Source organism: Scyliorhinus canicula, chromosome 17, assembly GCF_902713615.1.
Source record: "Scyliorhinus canicula chromosome 17, sScyCan1.1, whole genome shotgun sequence".
NCBI lineage: Eukaryota > Metazoa > Chordata > Chondrichthyes > Carcharhiniformes > Scyliorhinidae > Scyliorhinus > Scyliorhinus canicula.
The window spans coordinates 49,782,104-49,803,684 of NC_052162.1; the positions used below are offsets into that span (position 1 = coordinate 49,782,104).

The 21,581-nt window shown below is 48.4% G+C and overlaps 1 protein-coding gene across 1 annotated transcript in view; it reads right to left on the reverse strand.

Moving 5' to 3' along the window:
- The window catches only part of tex11 (testis expressed 11), a 304,551-nt gene that overhangs the window by 71,931 nt on the left and 211,039 nt on the right, over positions 1–21,581 (reverse strand). The window contains 1 exon segment of the mRNA XM_038775694.1: positions 19,118–19,158. Within this exon segment, the coding sequence (XP_038631622.1) occupies positions 19,118–19,158 (41 nt within the window).

The following is a 21,581-nucleotide window of genomic DNA, read 5'->3' on the forward strand; positions in this document are numbered from 1 at the left end:
AGCATAGTAGCTGCTCCGTCATGGATGATGAGGCAGAAGTGCAGTGGCAACAGTGAGTGGCCTGTTGAGTGGGCACAGGGAGCCGTGGCTGAGCATGCGGGTAGGTATTACTGCTATTCTCCACTGTACAGAAAAACATAAGAAATAGAGGCAGCAGTAGGCCAACTTGCACATTAAGCCGGCTGCACCTTTCAAAAATATCATGGCTGATCTGAACTTAAACCAGCAGTTGAAAATAACTCTCAAAATACCCTGGAAAAAGTAGTCTGCACCACCCAAAGTGAAGAGAACAAAAAGAATTCCAAAACAACAAAAGATGATTTGTTTTTCGAAGATTACTACTCAGATATGGCTGAGTTATTCGGATATGCTGATCACAGCATCAGCGACACGATCGCAAAGCTCAACACGAATCTACTCGTGGTAGATGAATCCAACCAAGATGATTTGGTTTTCGAAGAATACCAGCAGGGGCAGCAGGGTAGCATGGGGCAGCAGGGTAGCATGGTGGTTAGCATAAATGCGTCACAGCTCCAGGGTCCCAGGTTCGATTCCCGGCTGGGTCACTGTCTGTGTGGAGTCTGCACGTCCTCCCCCTGTTTGCGTGGGTTTCCTCCGGGTGCTCCGGTTTCCTCCCACAGTCCAAAGATGTGCAGGTTAGGTGGATTGGCCATGCTAAATTGCCCGTAGTGTCCTAATAAAAGTAAGGTTAAGGGGGGGTTGTTGGGTTACGGGTATAGGGTGGATACGTGGGTTTGAGTAGGGTGATCATGGCTCGGCACAACATTGAGGGCCGAAGGGCCTGATCTGTGCTGTACTGTTCTATGTTCTAATACTACTCAGACATGGCTGAGTTATTCGGATATGCTGATCACAGCATCAGCGACACGGTTGCAAAGCTCAACTCGAATCTACTCGTGGTAGATGAATCCAACACCATGGTGCCATGGCAGATCGTCGATACATTGGATGACAGCAATACCCAAGACGAAGACGACGCCACACAGAGCACAGAAAGACTCCACAGAGCGAGCGATGACAGGCTCCACAGTGCGAGTGGTGAAAGACTCCAAAAGGGAAGCAAGCAAACACTCCCTGGCGAACACCATGCATGAACAAGACCATGAAGGTCAACCCGCCGTATCTGAGCAACCGCAAGCAGATTATGGAAGTCTACCAAGCTCACATGAACAAGACGACGACAATGTACATCTACCCACTGCATGCGAAAACAGTGACAAGGTGATCACACTCGACGTACAGGATCACAACGAGACTGACAGTTCTCAGCTTGTCTGTACAGAAGCACAGAGTCGGGCCACCCAAGAGTCCAGAGAGACAACGCCAACAGAAACCATGCAGATTTTGACTCCAGAAGAGGAGCACTAAGAGTCCAGTGAGACAACATCAACAGAAACCATGAAGATTTTGACTCCAGAAGAGGAGCGCCAAGAGTCCAGAGAGACCACGTCAAGTGAAATCATGCAGATTTTGACTCCGGAAGAGGAGCACCAAGAGTCCAGAGAGACCGCGTCAAATGAAATCGTGAAGAATTTGACTCCAGAAGAGGAGCACCAAGAAAGCAAAGATGACGAATCTAATCCACAACAAATGACTGATGTCACCATCATCAATGCAACATCAGATCATTCTCACCATTCTCGAGAAGAAACGTTCACTGACTCAAATTATCCACAAGGGACACTCATTGAGCATAACAAGAAAAACAAAAGCCAAAAGAAGCACAGTAGAAACGAGAACAACAACAAGAACAAAAGCAACATGAAGCGCGACAAGAACAAAAATCGCAAGCACTGTAGAAACAAGAACAACAACAGCACCAACAAAAACTACAAGCACAACGACAAAAACTACAAGAACAACAAAACCAACAAGAAGCATAACAAAGATAGCGACAACAACAAAGACAGAAACAACAAAAACAGCAACAAGAACGGCAACGAAAACAACAAAGACAGGAACGACAGAAACAACAGCAATGAAACAACGACTTGTACAAAATGGTACAACTCTACACATGAAGGACAATGCCACAGCACACTGCAAAACAATGACAAGACTACAAACATGCCATGGGATGACAACGAATTGCACAAACTCACATCTGCTCCAGAACAAGCAAGCACACCAACTTTCAAGGCGGATGACACAATAAATCGATACCACAAGCACAGAAAAAAGTCCATGTCAGTCAACATCAGTGGTTCGACCATGCAAACACCTTGGGATGACGCATTGGGTACTTAAAATAACAAGAACACCGACAACATTCACCACGTCAACAACAACAAAAGAAAAAACTCTGAACAAATTCATCAAGTTTGGACTCTAAAATGTTTTTATTAAGATTGGACTCATAAATATAAATTGACTTTGTAAAATATGCAATAGCACCATCACTTGTATAGATACACATATCGTAAGTAACTGTTTTGTACAATTTTCTTTAACGATGTACAGAAAATATGTAAAGAAAAAAGGGAGACTTTGGTGATCGTAGATCTGAGTAGATGCAATACAACTGAGCAAGCACTAGAGGGAGCGCGGGAGAGCTATATATACACAGGAAGTGATGACACTGCACGGAAGGCAGAACTGAAAGCAGGACACAGACACAAGCAGGCAGCATTTGAGGTAGCCGTAAGTTAAGCTCTGAAGAGAGAACGAATTCACAATAAAGCATCTTATCCACATTTGAGACTAGGAGCTTTATTAAGACACGAGGAACAACACACCCGGTTACCAGTCTGCCTGTTGCTGTTTTTATCTGCGCTATCTCCCTCGCGGCTCCCTGCTTTCAGGGCTGATGAGCCATTAGGTGGCCATGCTCGTCGGACTTTCTGCCATGGTCTTCTTTATAAAGTCTGTGTCGTCCTAGTTGGACGTGTACACATTTAGCAGTACTAATGGTGCCCCGTCTAGGACCTCGTCTCTGCGAACTTCGTCCTCTTGCTAATCAGTATGGTTACTTCCCTAGCCCTGGTCCCGTAATATCAACGTTACGTCTGTCCCAGCCAGCCCTTTCTTACCTGCAGTCGGTCCTTCTCCCTCAGGTGTGTCTCCTGCAGGAGGATTATGGCAGATTTCAGTCTTCTTAAGTGGGTGAAGACTCTGGATCTAGTCACTGGGCCGTAAGTCTCCTAAACATACCAGGCGAGGATCCTGATGGCGGGTTTCTGTCCCCCTCCCCTGTTCCTGCATGGTCAACCTTACTTACCTGGTGGACGTGCCACTGCACTCCAGGGTTTCCCTTTTTAGGGGGCCGTGCAAAATGGCCGCGGTCGCAGTTCTCATCATAGGCCGTGCCCTGCGCTCCAGTGTTTCTCTTTGTCCAGGGGCACCCAATATGGCTGGCAACTATGCGTACGCCACGTGGGAGTGCCCCTACAGTCCTGGGTTTCCCTTTCTTTAGGGACCCTCCAATGTGGCTGCTTGCGGTGCCATCTTGTTTCCTCGGCCTGCTCCCTGCCTGCCAAAGCCTATCCGAGTGCCAACTCTTTTTTCCCTTCCTGTTACCTACGTATTCCTTGTTCCACCCTGCATCTCTCCACCCCCCACCCCGGCCAGGCATTCCCTCTATGCCGGGAGGTGTGCCACGGCCCCCCTCCCCCCTTACTGCCGGTCTTCAGTGCTAGCCCACCCCGCTAGTATAGTGGCTCCCCTCCCAGGGCTGGTCTAGTCCTTTGCCTATGCCCGCTGTCTGTTTTCTCTACCTGCCTCCTCACCTGCTTTCCCCTGTTCTCGCTCACTCATGTGAACGGTCTTTCTGATCAGAACGAGGCAGTATAGTCCCGCGCAAACATGTTACATTGTCTATGAGTCTGTTTCTGACTTTTCAGCTATTTTCCTCCGGCCGCCTTCATCATTGCCTCGTTTGTCCTTGCTCCAGACTATTGGCCCGTATGAAGTCGCTTGCCTCCACCGGGGTATTGAAATAGTACTCCTTGCTCTGGTGCGTGACTGGTGCAGTATCTGGTGGGAATAACATGCCAAATCGCATCCCACTTTTATAAAACACTGACTTTGCCTGATTAAACCCAGCCCTTCTTTTTGAGCAAGGTCCTCCATCTGTCTCCTGGTGGCGAGGGGGAGGCTATTGCTCAGGTCGATGGTCTCCCCCTCTCTTTGGCGACCAGGCCCCCTTGTCTCGTGGGTCTGCTGGTTCATCCGCTTGCTGTATGTGGCCCTTTCCACCATTATTTCGGCCCCCTGTGCTCCCGTTCTTTGGGATTTTTTTTTGTTGTTCTCTTTCTTCCATTGGGGTTATTTTGATATTGAATTTTTGGGAAAAATTCCCCTAAAAGTGCCTTTTTTGATTCTGGTTGGGAGAGCCACCTGATGTGCATCCGCTCAGCAGATCACCGGAAGTCCAGCCGGGATTTAGTATTTTTAAAACAAAACTTTATTCGGATTACAATATTAAACTCTTAAACGTCACACCGAGAAACAATAGCTTACAATTACCCCCTTAAACACTGCTACTCAATTCCCCATTAGACAACAAGAAAAGAAACATACAAGCTCTCAATCAGCATGACATAGAGTAATATTTGCTTTACAGAACAGATTTGGCTCCTGTTAGAATCCCTCCAGAATCTGGCTGAATATCTTTAAAAAACCTGATTCGCATGGCACATTTCAGCTTCTTCCATGTCCTCAGACAAGACTGCTCTGCTTTAAATATTATTACTCCTTTCTAGCTATCCCACTGTGGGAGAATTGTGGACTCAGTGTCAGACAGAGCAGACTTCAACTCCGCTCAAAATGTCTCTCTACATCCCTTGGCTCAACCAAGCAATAACATTGGGACTTTCCGCAGTCAAACCACAGTACATTAGCCCAGATTGAAAAACATATTCTGGTCAATGTCACCTTCTGGCACCTAAAGTCTCTCAGGCTTTGCAAAGCAAAATCCCTTTTTAAAAACATGACCACTGCAGTCAAACATCCCATAACCCCAAGCTGTTAACTCTTAAATTGCCCCAATATTTGACGCCAGTATTTCTAAAATCCTCCATTCGCCAAAGCTTGAACAGCTAAGATCATAGCCACACCAGCTGGAAATCAAAACAAGCTGATGCTGAAAACTGCAGTTTTCAAAACCTCAAAAGAGTCTTCGCTTTACCCAATAAGATGCTTCCTAAATAAAGATAAATCATGTACAGTAACTATTTTCTTAAAAAGATAACGTTGATGGGGCGATGTTTAAAGGCCAGGGATATAATAATAATCTGTAACAATAATCAGAATCTTTATTATTGTCATAAGTGACCTAATCCGAGAATCAAGATATTCTTGACTTCAGGACATAGATAGATGCGGAAAGAGGTTAATTCAAATATAATGTGTGTGTGTAGCCATTACTATAGTTAACTATGTTTTATACTGTGGTATTTTTTGTTGTGTGTTTTACTGCTCAATAAACATTCTTTGTTTGAATTATTACAAGACTGGACCGTTCCACAACCAAATCAGAAAATAAACATTAAGAACCGGCACTCAAAGATACCCTTGCATCTAACATCAGCAGGGTTCTTAACAGTATGAAGATACCTAGATCCCTCCGTACCACATCATTCTGCAGTCTTTTTCCAATGATATTCGATTTGTCATGTGAGATTACATTTTTGAAATGTGTGTTTAAGAAATGGGTGTTTATAAAATTGCTGTACTGGATGTACCTTCAAGAAATGGTTGTGTATTAGAGAGCTGCAGTGATGTCAGAGAGTCGGTGGAGCTGGGCTGTCTGTCTGCTTTTACTTTTGTTTTAGGCTGTTTGCAACAGGGTGTGGTTATTTAGTTTCGAGAGCAGGATAGCTGCAGGCAAAGCAAGGAGCTGCATAAGGATCTCTCTCTACAAACTAAAGACTGTCTCCAAATCAATTGGGTGATTTCAAAGTGCTGACTGCTCTCCATAGTGAATTTAAACCTGATCTCTGTTTTAAAAAGGGCCTTTTTGTCTTCCAGATGTTGTTTGGGAATTTATTAAGGCTTATCTGTCGAGTACTGTATTCTTTGGGGATTTATTGGTGTTGATAGTTAAGATGTTTACTGTGGGTTTATAAAGTGTTAACTGGTTTCATAAATAACTATTGTTTTAATTTAAAAGTACTGTAGATTTTTGTTTGCATTATACCTGGAAGGTAGGCCCGTGTGCTCCCCATAACTACAATGTATTAAAAGTTATGGGTCAGGTGAACTCCATGATACACTAAACCTCACTAGCCATCCTATCTCTTCTCCCCCCCCCCTCCCACACGATCATATCTCTCCCCAACCCCCCCACCCCACAGCTCCTCCCATTTCTCCTCAATCACCACCTGCACCCCCAAAGTGTATCATGGAGTTCATGTCATTCATCCGCACTCACCCTTGGTGCCACATACAGAAAGCACACCCATGCTACAAACCTCGGCCCAAAACCAAACCTTCCTCGAACCTCAAAAAAGTACCACATCTCCACCCGATTGAAAGCCTTCTCCGCGTCCAAAGACATCACTACCTCAGGTACCTGGGCTCCCGACGGATTCATGAGTACATTTAACATCCTCCTTATATTACTCAACAGTTGTCTGCCTTTTATGAAGCCCGTTTGGTCCTCCGCAACTCCCCCGGGACACAACCCTCCATCCTTCTCGCCAACAACTTAACCAGCACTTTCTCATCCATATTCATAAGTGATATGGGCCTATATGACCCACATTCCACCGGGTTCTTCCCCTTTTTTGGAACTAACGTAAACACTGCCTGTGTCATTGTCTCCGTCAGTTCCCCCTTCTTCAGCGCCTCGTCATATGCCCCAAGAGACCTGGAGCAATATAACGAGGTTGTTAAATGCAGTCATGAATCCGTCAGGAGCCCAAGGGACCTGGTGCCAGGTCCGTCGCGAACTCCTTATAAAACTCCGCTGGATATCCATCCGACCTCTTCCCCGACTTAATTCCCCTTATACTATCCAGAACCTCCCTTAACCCCAGGGGCTCCTCCAGCACCTGCCTCTTTACTTCCTCCAGCTGAGAAAACTCCAGTTCATCTAAAAAAAGTCCCATGTCCCCTCTTTCCCCCCCAGGTCCACCCTGTACAATTCCTCGCAATACTTCCTAAACGCCTCAATTATCTTCCCCGGCTCCGACATCGCGTCCCCAGCCCGTATCGTCATTAATTCCCTGGACACAGCCTGCCTCCGCAGCTGGTGCGCTAACATTCAACTCGCCTTCTACCCATACTGCAACCCACTTGCCCTACGGAGCTGTCCTACCACCCTCCCGTTGTCAGCCTATCGAATTGGTCCTGTAACTTCTTCCTCCTCACTAATCCCTCCGTGGTGGGCACCCTCGTGTACTTCCTTTCCATCTCCATTACCTTGCTCACTAAACGGTCCTTTCCCTATCCGCGAGAGCCTTGAACGAGATAATCTCCCAAAAAATGGCCACCGACAACTCACTCTGATTCAACTCCACATAAACCTTGTGGGAAACCATTGTTGCACCTGTATTAGGTGATATACGGTAGGACCTGTACTATAGGTTCGCCGGTAGTCTCTGCCTGCTGTATAAATATGCGTGTCCTCCAGCTAGCAGCCATTTCGCCAGCTGCTGTGGGAGGCCACACATCTTATAGCAATAAAGCCTCTGTTGGATTCAGCTATCAGCTTTGTCCAATTGATCGTGTCTCAATTTATTGCTATAAGATTTTCTAAAAGATGGACCTCCGAATTGAACCACATCGCCTGCAGCTGGATCCGCAATCAAGCGACGCCAAAAAGGACTTTAATCACTGGCTAGCTTGCTTCGAGGCCTACATCAACTCAGCGACCACCCCTGTTCCGGAGGCTCAGACGATACAGATCCTGTACTCAAGGTTGAGCTCAAACGTGTTTCCACTGATCCAGGACGCCCCGAATTACGCAGACGCCATGGCACTCCTCAAAGAAAACTACGCAAAGAAAACGAACACGCTCTTCGCCAGGCACGTACTCGCCACTTGCTCTCAACTCCCTGGTGAGTCCATAGAAGACTTCTGGCGGGCCCTAATCCCACTCATCAGGGATGTGACTGTCAGGCCATTACGGCCACCGAACATTCCAACCTTCTTATGCGCGATGCGTTCATAACGGGGATTGGGTCAAACCTCATACGCCAAAGACTGTTAGAAGGGGCCACGCTCGACCGAGCTGAGACAAAGAAGCTAGCACTCTCCATGACGGTTGCCTCACGTAACATTCAGGCCTACCCTGCCAGCCGCGCGGCCAATCATTCCTACCCCTTGTCGACCCCACAGACGCCCGCCCCAGCGGGGGTCTTACCCAGCCAATATCCCTGCGCCACACGCCAGCCCACGCATCCCGGGGGTCCCCGTTGTTACTTCTGCGGCCAGCAGAAGCACCCTTGCCAACGCTGCCCAGCCAGCGCTGCCCTTTGCAAGGTTTGCGGCAAAAAGGGGCACTTCGCCACAGTGTGACAGGCCCGCGCAGTCGCCACTATCACCCCCCCCCCTCTGGTCTACACATAATTGGCGCCGCCATCTGCATCTGCCTGGACCATGTGCGGCCAGTGGGCGCCGCCATCTTCGCCTCCCCACACCACGCGTGCGGCCAGTGGGCGCCGCCATCTTCACCACCCAGGGCTTCGCGCAGCCAGTGAGCGCGTTCTGTTGTTGCTCGTTCTGGGTGAGTGTGCTATAACACTCAATTTGGCTCTGTTTCTTTACTTAGCTCTGGAGTCGCCAGGTATCGTTAAGATACCGCCACAAGTTCAAGGTGAAGTTCAAAGCAATAAAACCATACACCAATTAGTAAGTTCAAACAACTGAGTTTATAATAATACAATTATAATAACTACCCATGCACACACTAAAAGGATTAAACTATTCCAACCGCTAAATAAACTAATACTTATCTCGAAGGAACTGCCGGGTCAAGGAACAAGGCCTCTTGCTCTGCTCTGGTCTGCAGACTTCAGGTTGGTATAGGTTAAAAGGGGTCAGGAGTGTCAATCTCTGGTAGCGATCGTTATGAGACACTTACTTGCTGGCGGCTGCTGTCCCAAACCCCTCTCTCTCTCCTTCAAGGTCTTCTTGGCAAAAGCTGGTCGAGGTGCTGGTCCACAAGGAGGGGCTGGTCAAGGAGAGAGGAGGGCTGGGCAAGGAGAATGAACCATGTGTGGGACCTGTCTTTTATAGGTCCCATGGATCCGCGCCCCTTTGGGCGGACTCCCTTACCTGCTTAGAATCGATTGGCTCTCTTCCCAATTGATATGTTTGAATCCCCCCAATACTGAGGCTGTTCCTTAGCTACTGGGCGGGCTTTCAGGCTCTTTGTTTTCGAACCCCGCTGGTGCCTCGGTGTCTGGTATTCTTTACAATGTTGCAGTTACTTCCCCATTTGTGTCCATTGTCTCTGGAATCGTTCCATTAATATACTAACTATCCCGGAGATTGCCTTATTAGTATGCGGAATGTTCGTTTCGGTGCTGTCTGCTCTCTTAGCAGACAGAATCCACACCTGCTTGGTGCAGCCTGCTGGTGCTGCAAACATTGTCCATTTTACCCTATATGCTTTGCGTTCCTTCATTTTGTATTCAGGGAATGGCCAACTTCGGTGGCTACACTCTTTCCCCCCCCCCCAGTCCACGTGCAGCCCGTGGGCGCCGCCATTTTGTCCCCCGCAGGATCTTCAGGCGTTGCCATGTTGTCTCCCGCACGGGACGTGGACATCGGCAGCATTCCAGGACCTGGGCCCCCAGGCTCCCCATCATCCAACGTCAGCGACGACCGGCCACGACTCGCCTCAGTAACGATCGACCAGTCTCGTCTGCACAACCAGGCCACCGCATCGACCAGTGTGAAAATCTACGGCCACGTGACCTCCTGCTTGATGGACTCCGGGAGCACCAAAAGCTTCATACACCCGGATACGGTAAGGCGCTGCTCCCTCGCGGTACACCCCGACAGTCAAAGAATGTCCCTGGCCCCATTTCATTCCGTTGCGATCCGGGGGTACTGTATGGTTACACTCACGGTCCAGGGTGTAACATCAGCGGCTTCTGCCTCTACGTCCTCCCTAACCTCAGAGTTGCTCTGCTCCTAGGCCTGGACTTCCAGTGTAATCTCCAGAGCCTAACCCTCAAATTCGGCGGTCCCCTACCACCCCTCAGTTTGTGCGGCCTCGCGACCCTAAAGGTCGATCGTCCTTCCCTCTTCGCCATGCTAACCCCGGATTGCAAACCTGAAGCCACCAGCAGCAGACAGTACAGCACCCAGGACAAGACCTTCATCAGCTCCGAGGTCCAGCGGCTACTTCGGGACGGCGTCATCGAGGCCAGCAACAGCCCCTGGAGAGCCCAAGTGGTAGTCGTTAAAACTGGGGAGAAACACAGAATGGTCGTGGACTACAGCCAGACCATCAATCGGTACATGCAGCTCGACGTACCCCCTCCCACGTATATCTGATATGGTCAATCAGATTGCACAGTACCGGGTCTTCTCAACCGTAGACCTCAAATCAGCCTACCACCAGCTCCCCATTCGTAAATCGGACTGTACATACACTGCTTTCGAGGCGGACGGTCGTCTCTATCACTTCCTCAGGGTTCCCTTCGGCATCACTAACGGGGTCTCGATCTTCCAAAGAGAGATGGACCGAATGGTCGACCGGTACGGTTTGCGGGCCACCTTCCCGTACCTAGACAACGTCACCATCTGCGACCATGACCAGCAGGACCACGGTGCCAACCTCGCTAAATTTCTCCACACCGCCACTATCCTCAACCTCACCTACAACAAGGAGAAGTGCGTGTTTAGCACGACCCGTTTAGCCATACTCGGCTATGTGTTCCTGAACAGAGTTCTGGGGCCCGATCCCTATCTCATGCGCCCCCTCATGGAGCCTCCCTCACTGACCCAAGGCCCTCAAAAGCTGCCTGGGTTTCTTCTCGTACTACGCCTAGTGGGTCCCAAACTATGCGGACAAGGCCCACCCACTCACCCCTGACGGCCGAGGTGCAGCAGGCCTTCACCCGTATCACAGCAGGCATAGCCAAGGCCAGGATGCACGCAGTAGACGAGACACTGCCCTTTCAAGTAGAGACCGACGCATCGGACGTCGCCCTAGACGCCACACTCAATCAGGCAGGCAGACCCGTGGCATTCTTTTCCCGCACCCTTCATGCCTCAGAAATTCGGCACTCATACGGCGAAAAAGAGGCCCAAGCTATCGTTGAAGCTGTGCAGCATTGGAGGTTTCCCCGCCTATATCCACAGTGACAGGGAATCATCATTCATGAGCGATGAGCTGCGTCAGTTCCTGCTCAGCAGGGGTATCACCTCCAGCAGGACAACCAGCTATCATCCCCGGGGAAACGGGCAAGTAGAGAGGGAGAACGGGACGGTATGGAGAGCCATCCAACTGGCCCTACAGTCCAGGAACCTCCCAGCCTCTCGCTGGCAGCAGGTCCTCCCTGATGCACTCCACTCCATTCGGTCACTGCTGTGCACCGCTACTAACAACACACCCCATGAACATCTTTTAGCCTTCCCCAGGAAGTCCACATCTGAGGTGTCGCTCCCCACTTGGCTCGCAGCTCCAGGACCAGTCCTGCTCCGTAGGCACGACTGACTCCACAAGGTGGACCCGTTGGTGGAAAGGGTAAAATTGCTCCACGCCAACCCACAGTATGCCTACGTGGCATACCCCGACGCCTGCCAAGATACTGTCTCTCTCAGGGACCTGGCACCCGCAGGTTCCACACCCACCCACCTCTCTGGCCCGGCGCCACCCTCCCCTCCCCTGGCGCTACCAGCATTAACCCCACCAGGACCATTCGTCCTTCCCCTGCCCACGCCAGAGGATGAAGAGGATTTTGGCACGCTCCCCGAGTCACCGAACATCAGGCTAGCACCGTTATCGCCGACACCACTAAGCCGCTCTCAGCGGAACATCAAAGCACCGGACCGGTTAAATCTCTAACTGGCACCAGACTTCAAAAGACATTTCTTTTTGATCAAATAAATATTAACTCATTGTTGTATATAGTTCTCCACCACGCCCGCCGGATTTAATTTTAACAGGGGGTGAATGTGGTAAACTAGTTGCACCTGTATTAGGTGATGTATGGTAGGACCTGTACTACAGGTTCGCAGGTAGTCTCTGCCTGCTGTATAAATATGCGTGTCCTCCAGCTAGCAGTCATTTCGCCAGCTGCTGTGCGAGGCCACACATCTTATAGCAATAAAGCCTCTGTTGGATTCAACTATCGTCTTTGTCCAATTGATCATGCCTCAAACCTGAATCGCCGGCAGCACATAGTCACAAAAGCCTTCATTCGCCAACAACCCCAAATCAAACCTCCACCCTGGCCTCTGCTCCGTCCCGTTCGAAACCGAATCTTCAGCCAGGGGAGCGCATGGTCTAAAATCACTATCCCCCCTCCACCCTCACCAAATTCTCCCAATTCACCACAAAATAGTCAATCCTGGAATACACCTTAATAGATGTGCGAGAAGGAATACTCCGTGCCCACCAGGTTCGCAAAACGCCAGGGATTCACCATAACCACCTTTTCCATAAATCCACCCAGCTCCTTTGCCATTCGTACCCTACCCATCAACCTGGGGCTCAACCTATCCACATTCGGCTCTGAGACAGTTAAAATCTCCTCCCATAATCAACTGGTGCGATGCTAAGTACAGACTGCTGCCAGCAACCCCCTCATAAAACCCACATCATCCCAATTTGGCGCATACACGATCACCAACACCACCGGCATCCCTGATGAAGCCACTCATAATCACGTATCTCCCACCTGGGTTCCTCATATCCTTTGCGCTCACGAACCCCATTTTCTTGCTCATCGAAATTGCCACTCCCCGTGACTTTGAATCAAATCCCAAGTGGAAAACCTGCCCGATCCACCACTTTCGAAGCCTAACCTGGTCCTTCACGCGGAGGCGTGTCTCCTGCAAAAAGACCACCTCCACTTTCAAGCTCCTAAGGTGCGCAAATACCTGTGATCTTTTAACTGGTCCATTGAGCAAGCGCATGTTCCATGTTACCGGCCTTACCGGAGGTTTGCGCCTCCGTTCCCCTCTACCATCCGTCATCCTCCGAACTTAACTCCAGCCTCGGTAATTGAACCTGTACCTAGACCATCCCAGAAGGCCCCCTACTCAGCCCCTGACCATGTCCCGTCTCCTCCTTTGCCACATCACGTCAACCCCCCCCCCCCCCCCCCCGGCATTCTCCCCCCTCACTTCTGCTCACCAGTATTACTTAGCGTGGCAGCTGCTGCCATAGGCTCCTCCCAATGACACCCCTCCCCCCCTCCACATTCCTACGCTCAGGGAAGATGATCATACCCTCCTCCACCCAATCAAAAGATACATCCTGAACTCCATGTCACCTCCCCCAAACAAGCAAGAGATAAAACACAAAAACCCCATGAAACAAGGGGGGTTGGGATCCCAGAGCTGGGATCCCTACCCCCACTTCAACCGCATACCCAACCATTACAAAATACCAGCACATCAGTTTCCTTGTGTTTTCAACTCAGTTCTCCCCCCCTAGTTTATGCTCCTTGATGAAGTCCTCAGCTGCTTCGGCGGTCTCGAAGTAATGTTCCCGGCCTTCAAACGTCACACATAACTTCTCTGGGGAAAGCACTCCAACCTGATCCGCTGCCGATATAGCACTGCCTTGGCCTTGTTGAACCCTGCACGATGTTTTGCCAACTCGGTTCCAATGTCCTGATATATTTGGACCTTGTTCCCCTTCCATTCGCAGGTGCGTTTCTCCCGGGTTAAACGCAAGATCTTCTCTTCCTCCACAAATTTACGGAGTCTCACGATCACTGCCCGCATCTGCCTCAGAGACCTGTGTGCTCTGTCCACTTCAGGGACCTTATCCAGTACCCACTCCGCCACCAGAGTCTTTGACACATACCTTGTGTCACTCACACCTTCTACTCCTTCAGGCAGATCCTCTATACGCAAGTCCTGCCTTCTCAAGCGGTTCTCTTCCTCCTCCACCTTTGCCCTCAGTGTCTTGCAAAGATCTGCCAAGAGCCCACCTCCGCCTCCAATGCCACCACTCGATCGCTGTGATCCAAGATCACCCCTTCAATTTCTCGGATTTGCAACCACTGTACCTCCAAACATTTCTCCATGCTAAATTGCCCTTTCGTGTTCCAAAACGTTAAGTTGGGTTCGGGGATAGGGTGGAGGTGTGGGCTTGGGTAGGGTGCTCTTTCCAAGGGCTGAGGCTGTCTAGATGGGCCAAATGGTCTACTTGAGCACTGTAAATTCTATGATTCTCAGGGGGGAGAACTACTCAATGAGGGCATGGCCTATGACGTCTATGTGGAGGCCACAGAGTGCAGTAGACAAAATACAATGAGGTTCATACTGCAATTTGCACTTTGGTTGAGCAAACCACAGGGATGCTGAAGGATCTGGTACCTGGACTGGTCTGGTGAAGCTATGCAATGCAATTCACAAAGGATGTCACACATTACCGTCACCTGCTGTATGCTGCACAATCTGGTGCCCCAACAGCGGGAGGAACTAACTGAGGACATGGAGGAGCAGCACATCTCCTCTGATGAGGACGACATTGAAGGGGGTGACGCTGGGAAGATCCTCAAGGGAAAGTATGTTGACCATGAGGCTATGGCCATGTTCAGTCAAGGCAGACGATCTTGGGATGTGCATATTGCCGCTAGATTCATGGAGGGTCATGTGGATATCCAGTGATGATACCCCAGTAGCTTCACATCCCTGTGCAGAATTGTCCCTATAGTCCAGGTTCCAGGTGAATTATGACAACTTGCTTTGGGGACAGTCCATAGATCCTCAAAGAGTATATGTGAATATTGGACTCCTGTCTGGCTGAAGGAAGGCTACTTACTCTCAATGACCAGAGTCACGTTATGCGCTGATGCAACGGAGAGAGTTTAACCTCTCCTGGTCCTACAGTATACTTAAAAGAACTGAACCCTGAGAAACAGATGGGATGGGGGGCCAAAGGTGCAGCGAGCACATAGAGAGAATGGTTGAATTGTGTGATGCCAGTTGAGTACATTCCGCCATTCTATTTCCCATCGAGGTACAGGCATAACTGATGTGTTCAGTCACTGTGAAAGAATGTCAACAGTGTGCTGGGAAAGTTACTCAAAGCACAGAGGCCTGGACTGAGTACCCTGCCTTTATCTTGCACTCAAATTGGGTTTCCACTTCATCCTGACAAGAACACAGATCATTGTAACAAGGAGCCATAAAAAGGTTGAAAGTAGTGCAAGTTTATTTACAGAACTGAAATGAAAAATACCAGTGTCCACACTGTGTAACTAAAACTTCTTAACCTTCCTCATCCTACCCCTGTATTTTGGTGGAACTCCAACATCCATAGTGGAGATGGCAGCTGCTTGCTGACTGCGATGGCATTGGCATGGGTCCTCTGGAGGGTGGAGACCGAGGGGGTCCTCAGTCTGCATTCAGGGACCTGCTATGTGGCTGTTTCACCCTAATCTGCATGTGGGGTTGGAACAGTCACAGGAAGAGGGGATTCAGATTGGAGGGACACTCCTGCAATCACCTGGGTGAATGGATTATGCACCAGCTGGCCCATCTACCTATGGGCGCTCCTTGAGAAAGACAGGCAGCTGTAGTGAGCTCGAGAAACCCCACCTCCCATTGGCATTGGTGGGTCAATGAGTGCCTCTGCAATGGAGTGAATGGAATGCAACTCCTGCAGCAGTGCAAGCAAAAAGTCTTGAACCAAGGTCTCTACTGTGGCTGTCACCCCACCAGTGTTGACTGCACTGCATTAGCTTGTCTGCACAATCACCCCAAACTGAAGACAGATGGACTCCTCCACGGAGCCTTGCAATCTGAGGAGAGCAGCAAACATCCCTTCCTGATTTTCCCTACTTTGCCTTTGGAGCTCCAGCAGAGGAGGCATGATCAAGTCCAGAGGCCTGCTCATCTTACTTGGACTCAGCAAATTACCGGCCTCCAGCAATCCTTCTAGAGCCGGCGTCCTTGGATGCCCCTGCTTGCCATAGATCGGATATTGTAATGTGCTCAGCAGACTGAGACCCCGAGGCTACTCTAGAACTAGGTCCCACCATGGTGTGTCTCTGCAATGGTGGAGGGTGTTCAAGGGTGAAAGTTGTAATGGGTTTTCAGTGTGGATATATGATGGGGCTGTGAGTGTGAGAGTTTTGACAGATGAGAAGACTGACTTACATTAGCAGAACGGAGTATATCATTCATCCTCTTGTGGAACAGGTTGGCTGTTCTCTTCCACAGGGCGTTGACACTGACCACTGCTGCCATTGCCTCCCATCGTGCATCAGTCACCTTGATTGCAGGCCTTCACCCAGAATGTGGGTCAAGTACATTGCAGCAGGCCTTCAATGTATCCTGCAGGCACTCAAGGGAAGCGTCTGTAAATTTGGCAGTTGAATGTCTCCTGGGTCTGGCAGCTTTGACCCCCAGCAGCTTCCTCGAATTTGATATGTGCTAGCTGTGCGCTGATTTTTGAGGTGTTGAGGTGATAGTGGATCGGGTGAAGCAAAGGCCACCCACCAGAGCCACAGAGTGGAACACGTGATTGGCAATTTTATTCTCTTAAGTTCCACATGATACAGTTGAAAAAGCCCACATTGCTGTCGTCCGGCTCAATACAACTTTCCCTGCGCAACATTGACTTTGCCGATTTCGGAGATGATTTTGCCCTTTGGATTTCTCAACAGTACACCCAGAAGCTTGTCACTCCATGAGCCAACTTGTCTCACTGAAACTCTTGTCTTTCTCACAAGGGTTTCCAATCTCCACATTTAAAGAACTTACCCTGGAATTATCACTGGAAATTTCCTCCCATTTGGACAGTTTCAACAAAAATTCACCTCAGATTTTCAATCTCGTCGTCTGAGATCCCTTTCCTCTGGATCTTCCTTGGGCATCTAAGTATCATCTTCCAAGCACAATTTCAGATCTTCGGCTGTATGACACCACCGAAGGAAGTCAGGAAAAACCAACCTCCAGCTGCTTCTTCGGAACGTCAGGTTTCTCTCGAGCTTACTTTTTTTCAAGTATGTCCCCCGCAGCATCCTCTATTCATTTTGGAGCCAATCACTCTGCTCCATTCTCTCAACTTTGTTCAAAAGAATCTATTTCTGATCTTTGTCCTTAATCAGGGCTGTCTTTTTGGATTTGGTTCTGATCCTGGTCTTTGTCCCTGCCTGGAACCCTTCTCCCAGCCCCGTCCCTATGTCTAGTTTCATGGTACATTTCTCTGCAATGGCACTCTTCCTCAGGTCACTAGGTGTGCAGTTTCACTTTCCTTCTTTTTCTGCTATGTAAGCACATGGGGTTAGTTTGCAGCCTTACAATGTAAAATAAATCAATTGCGCATGTGCGCAGGGCCAGTCCCCAGCCTGAAGATGTGAAAGACACCAACGGCTCATGTGAAGTCCTTTCCTGGGTGACGCATTCACAGGAGTCCAGAGAACAAAACAAAGCGACCTGCCCATCTGCAGCCATTCTAAGGCCAGGAAAGCAGGTGCTGGTTTAGGTTTGGGAGAATAATGCAGAAGCCAGAAGAGCCACACAGTGTAGAAGATCTAAACAACAGCCTAGGAATGATAATGCTATCGGTGCGGGGCAAGTCACTCTCCAGAAATGTGTGGATTTTGAGAAGCAGTGTGCCTCATCTGTGGGAAAAGAGGACATTTGAGGTAAAAACAAGTAGGGCCTGCCCAGTACCAGCAGAATAAATAATCTAGCCCCAGTGCATAGTATGGAGGATTGCCCAGCATGTGAACAGAACATTTTGTTGCTAAATAATGTGAAAGCACGCAATGTAGCCATCATCACAGTGGTGTTGTTGGTGAATGGCCAGCCACTAAAGACACGGGTCGTCAGCTACTGTTGTAAGCGAACAGACCTACCGTTATCTCTAAGAGGTTCAATCCCCGAGGTTGAAGAACACTGCTCCTAAACTGGCTACATATACCAGAGGCCATAAAAATAGTACAGGTGACCATGACTCCAGTGAGTTATAGACATCTGTCTGCACAGCTACCATTGATATTGGTGTCGAGCCAAGGACTGAGTTTAATGTGACGTGACTGGCTTAAAGAGTTCAAGGAGCACTGGCTTTAAATGTTTTAATTGAATGAGGAAGGCCGCCACGACATCATACAAAAAAACAAAGAATTGGAAACGATCAAAGGATTGCAAGCAAAAGTCATGTGGACCCGGAAGCCACCAAAGAATACTCAAAGCAAGTTCTGTGCCCTACGTAATAGTAGAGAAGGCCATACAATTTGCTGAGTACGCAGCATCCATTGTGCCGGTAGTCAAACCAGACAACACCATTTGTAACTGTGGACATTATAAGCTGACGATAAATCACACTGCAACTAGGAAGGTACTCCATTGCCAAAATAGAGGGTCCATGCGCCCAGTTGGTTGAGATTTTATATATACCAAGTTGCATATGAGCCTGCTTACCAACAGTTCGAATTGGACAACGCATCAAGAGGATATGCCACCATAAATACTCCTAAGGGATTATACCAATATACACGTGTACTGTTTGGGGTTTCATCAATTTGCGGCATCTTCCAGCGAACTTTGGAGAGTTTGGTGCAGCGTTTGTCCAGGGTTGTTGTTTATTTGGACAAAGTTTTAATAGCGGGATCCACTGAAGAACAACATCTAGCCAATTTAGACAAAGTTTTGAAGATATTTCAGAAAAGATGAGCTGAGTTGCGAGGTGGGTGTACTCCCATATTAGGAAGAGAATTAAGGTTTGGAGAATTGCACAGCGCCCTTTTGGGTGTGTCAAAGATGAAAATGCTGGTGAGAAGCTATGTTTGGTAGCCTGGCATCAATACTGATATAATACTGTGAACGAATGTGACCAATGCCAGTTACACCAGAGGTTGCCTGCTGCACCTCCCTTACACTCCTGGGATTGGAGCTAACTGGTGGTCACCAATTATTGCACTTGCTACAGTAAAGTAATTGAAATAGCTGAAAAGTTACAATTCAGTTGTGATATCCTTTGAATATTAAATCATCTTATTGTACCTACCTGTCTTTAAATATGATAAAAGAGAGTCCAGTCGCTCATGCCTGCCAAAAGAAACAGGCATTAAAGTTAGGTGTTGACGTTAAAAATTGTTAGAAAGTATGGTTTATTCCCTAACCATAAGTATCATTTTGTATGATTTTAATTATACTTGTTCTAATCAGGAATTGTGAAACAGAACAGGGCCAGAGCTATATACCACAACTCATATGTGACTTCCATGTGATTAAATTGCTTTTAAGCCAGGCAGCATAATGATGTGCAAAATATTGAATAAATACTTATTTGAAAATATATTCCACATCCTCTAGTTTTGCTTTTAGCTTCCAGATTCTGGGCACCCATCTAAGAACTTAAACGCCTAGGCTGAACTTCCAAAGTCCCCTAATTCTAAAACTACCACAATTCTCTCAAGTTCTGAGATCTCTCTTCCCCAACCAATGGGTCTCTCGCTTCCAATGATCTCAAGTGCCTGAATTATTTTCTACTTTGTTCTAGGACTCACCCACAAAATACAGCAATCCGCAAAGCAATTATCAATCCCACAACCAGCATCCCCTTTCACAATGTTCCGTTGCTGGCACCAATATCTCTGATAATATGAAGCAACAGCCAGTTCTTATAAAACCTTCGTCTGTCTTTCCACGAGATCTGCCAGTAACTTTGAAAACTTTCTATTTGCAATGAAGTACATTCAAGTGTAAGGGTACTAATAAATATATTTAAGTTACAACAGCTTGTGACATATTGAAGAAGCATTACAGATCAAAGATATAGTATAGTTAGTTAATTTCACATTGCTAGCGTTTTTCTTTAAATTCTAAGAACTACTGCTATTTTAAAAACTGAAATTAGCAGAAGATTATATAAAAAAGACGGCGGTCGATATCTCTTGAAAAAGGAAACACAACCAAGGCAATGCCAGGAATAGAACTGGGTCTATTAAAAAAACAGAACAATTGGAGCTGGAGCTGTGGGGTTGGGGAAAGAGACATACCTGAGCCTGCATGTGGGGAAAAATGCAGAACAAGAATAATATTTCAAATCACAATGGGGCTTTTTCAAATAAGGAATAGAAGATGAGGGTTAAAAAGTGGACAATGTTCAACTGAATTTTTATTTTAAGTGAGAAACATAATTCTGTTCAAAAAAATTTATGACTGGGGTAATTTAAAAAAATGGCGATAAGCTTACCCAAGTTTAATTGAATGAGCTCCAGGCAGGATTGGTGAACAAAATTTCTTAATTAAGTCAGTAAGTGATGCAATATCAATTTCGACGAGACGAGAGTATTTGTTAATTAAGTCAGTAAGTGATGCAATATCAATTTCGACAAGACGAGAGTAATCGAGGCTTTATTAAGCAGAGACGTAATGCCTCCTGCTGCTGCTGCCGAAATGACTGCAGCTCAGCAAGCACACACATTTATACTCCGCCTTCTGGGCGGAGCCAGCAGGCAGGGAACTACCCCCGTAACTGTAGTACAGGAGCCTTATCGTAATACATTTCATATACGTTATATATATACAAACAGTGGTGACTACCACATTCACCCCATGTTAAAAGAAGAGTCCAGCAGGGGTGGTGGATAAACTAATTACATGTATGTGAGCATTTTTAAAGTGTACATTTTGGGGAAAGTTCACAAATTTAGCCGGTCGGGTGCCTTGATCCTCCGTTGTGAACGCCGCAGTCACGGTGGCGATGCAGGCACCGGCTCGGTCGCCGGTGACTCCAGGAGACTGTCGGGGTACGCCAATTAGGCATACTGCGGGTTTGCATGGAGTAGCTGAACCCTCTCGACCAACGGGTCCGCGTTGTGGAGCCACACGTGCTTGCGGAGGAGAACAGGTCCTGGAGCTGCCAGCCACATTGGGAGCAAAAACCCGGAGGTGGACTTCCTGGGGAAGGCAAGGAGACGTTCATGGGGGGTTTCGTTAGTCACAGTGCAAAGTAGCAATCGGATGGAGTGGAGGGCGAAGGGGCGAACCTCCTGCCAGCCGGAGACCAAAAGATTTTTAGACCATAGGGCCAGCAGGACAGCATTCCAGACCGAGACCGTTCTCCCCCTCCACCTGCCCGTTTCCCCGGGGGTTGTAGCTGGTCGCCCTCCTCGAGGCAATGCCCTTGCTGAGCAGGAATTGACACAGCTCATCACTCATAAAGGAGGATCCCCGGTCGCTGTGGATGTAAGCGGGGAAACCGAACAGAATGAAGATGCTACTGAGGACTTTGATGACTGTGTCAGACTTCATATCGGGGTATGGGATGGCGAAGGGGAATCTGGAGTATTCATCACCCACATTAAGGAAGTACGTTTTTCGGTTGGTGGAGGGGAGGGGCCCTTTGAAATCCATGCTGAGGCATTCAAAGGGATGGGAGGCCTTCACCAGGTGCGCAAGGTCTGGCCGGTAGAAGTGTGGTTTCCACTCCGCGCAGACCAGGCAGTCTTTGATGACCATCCTGA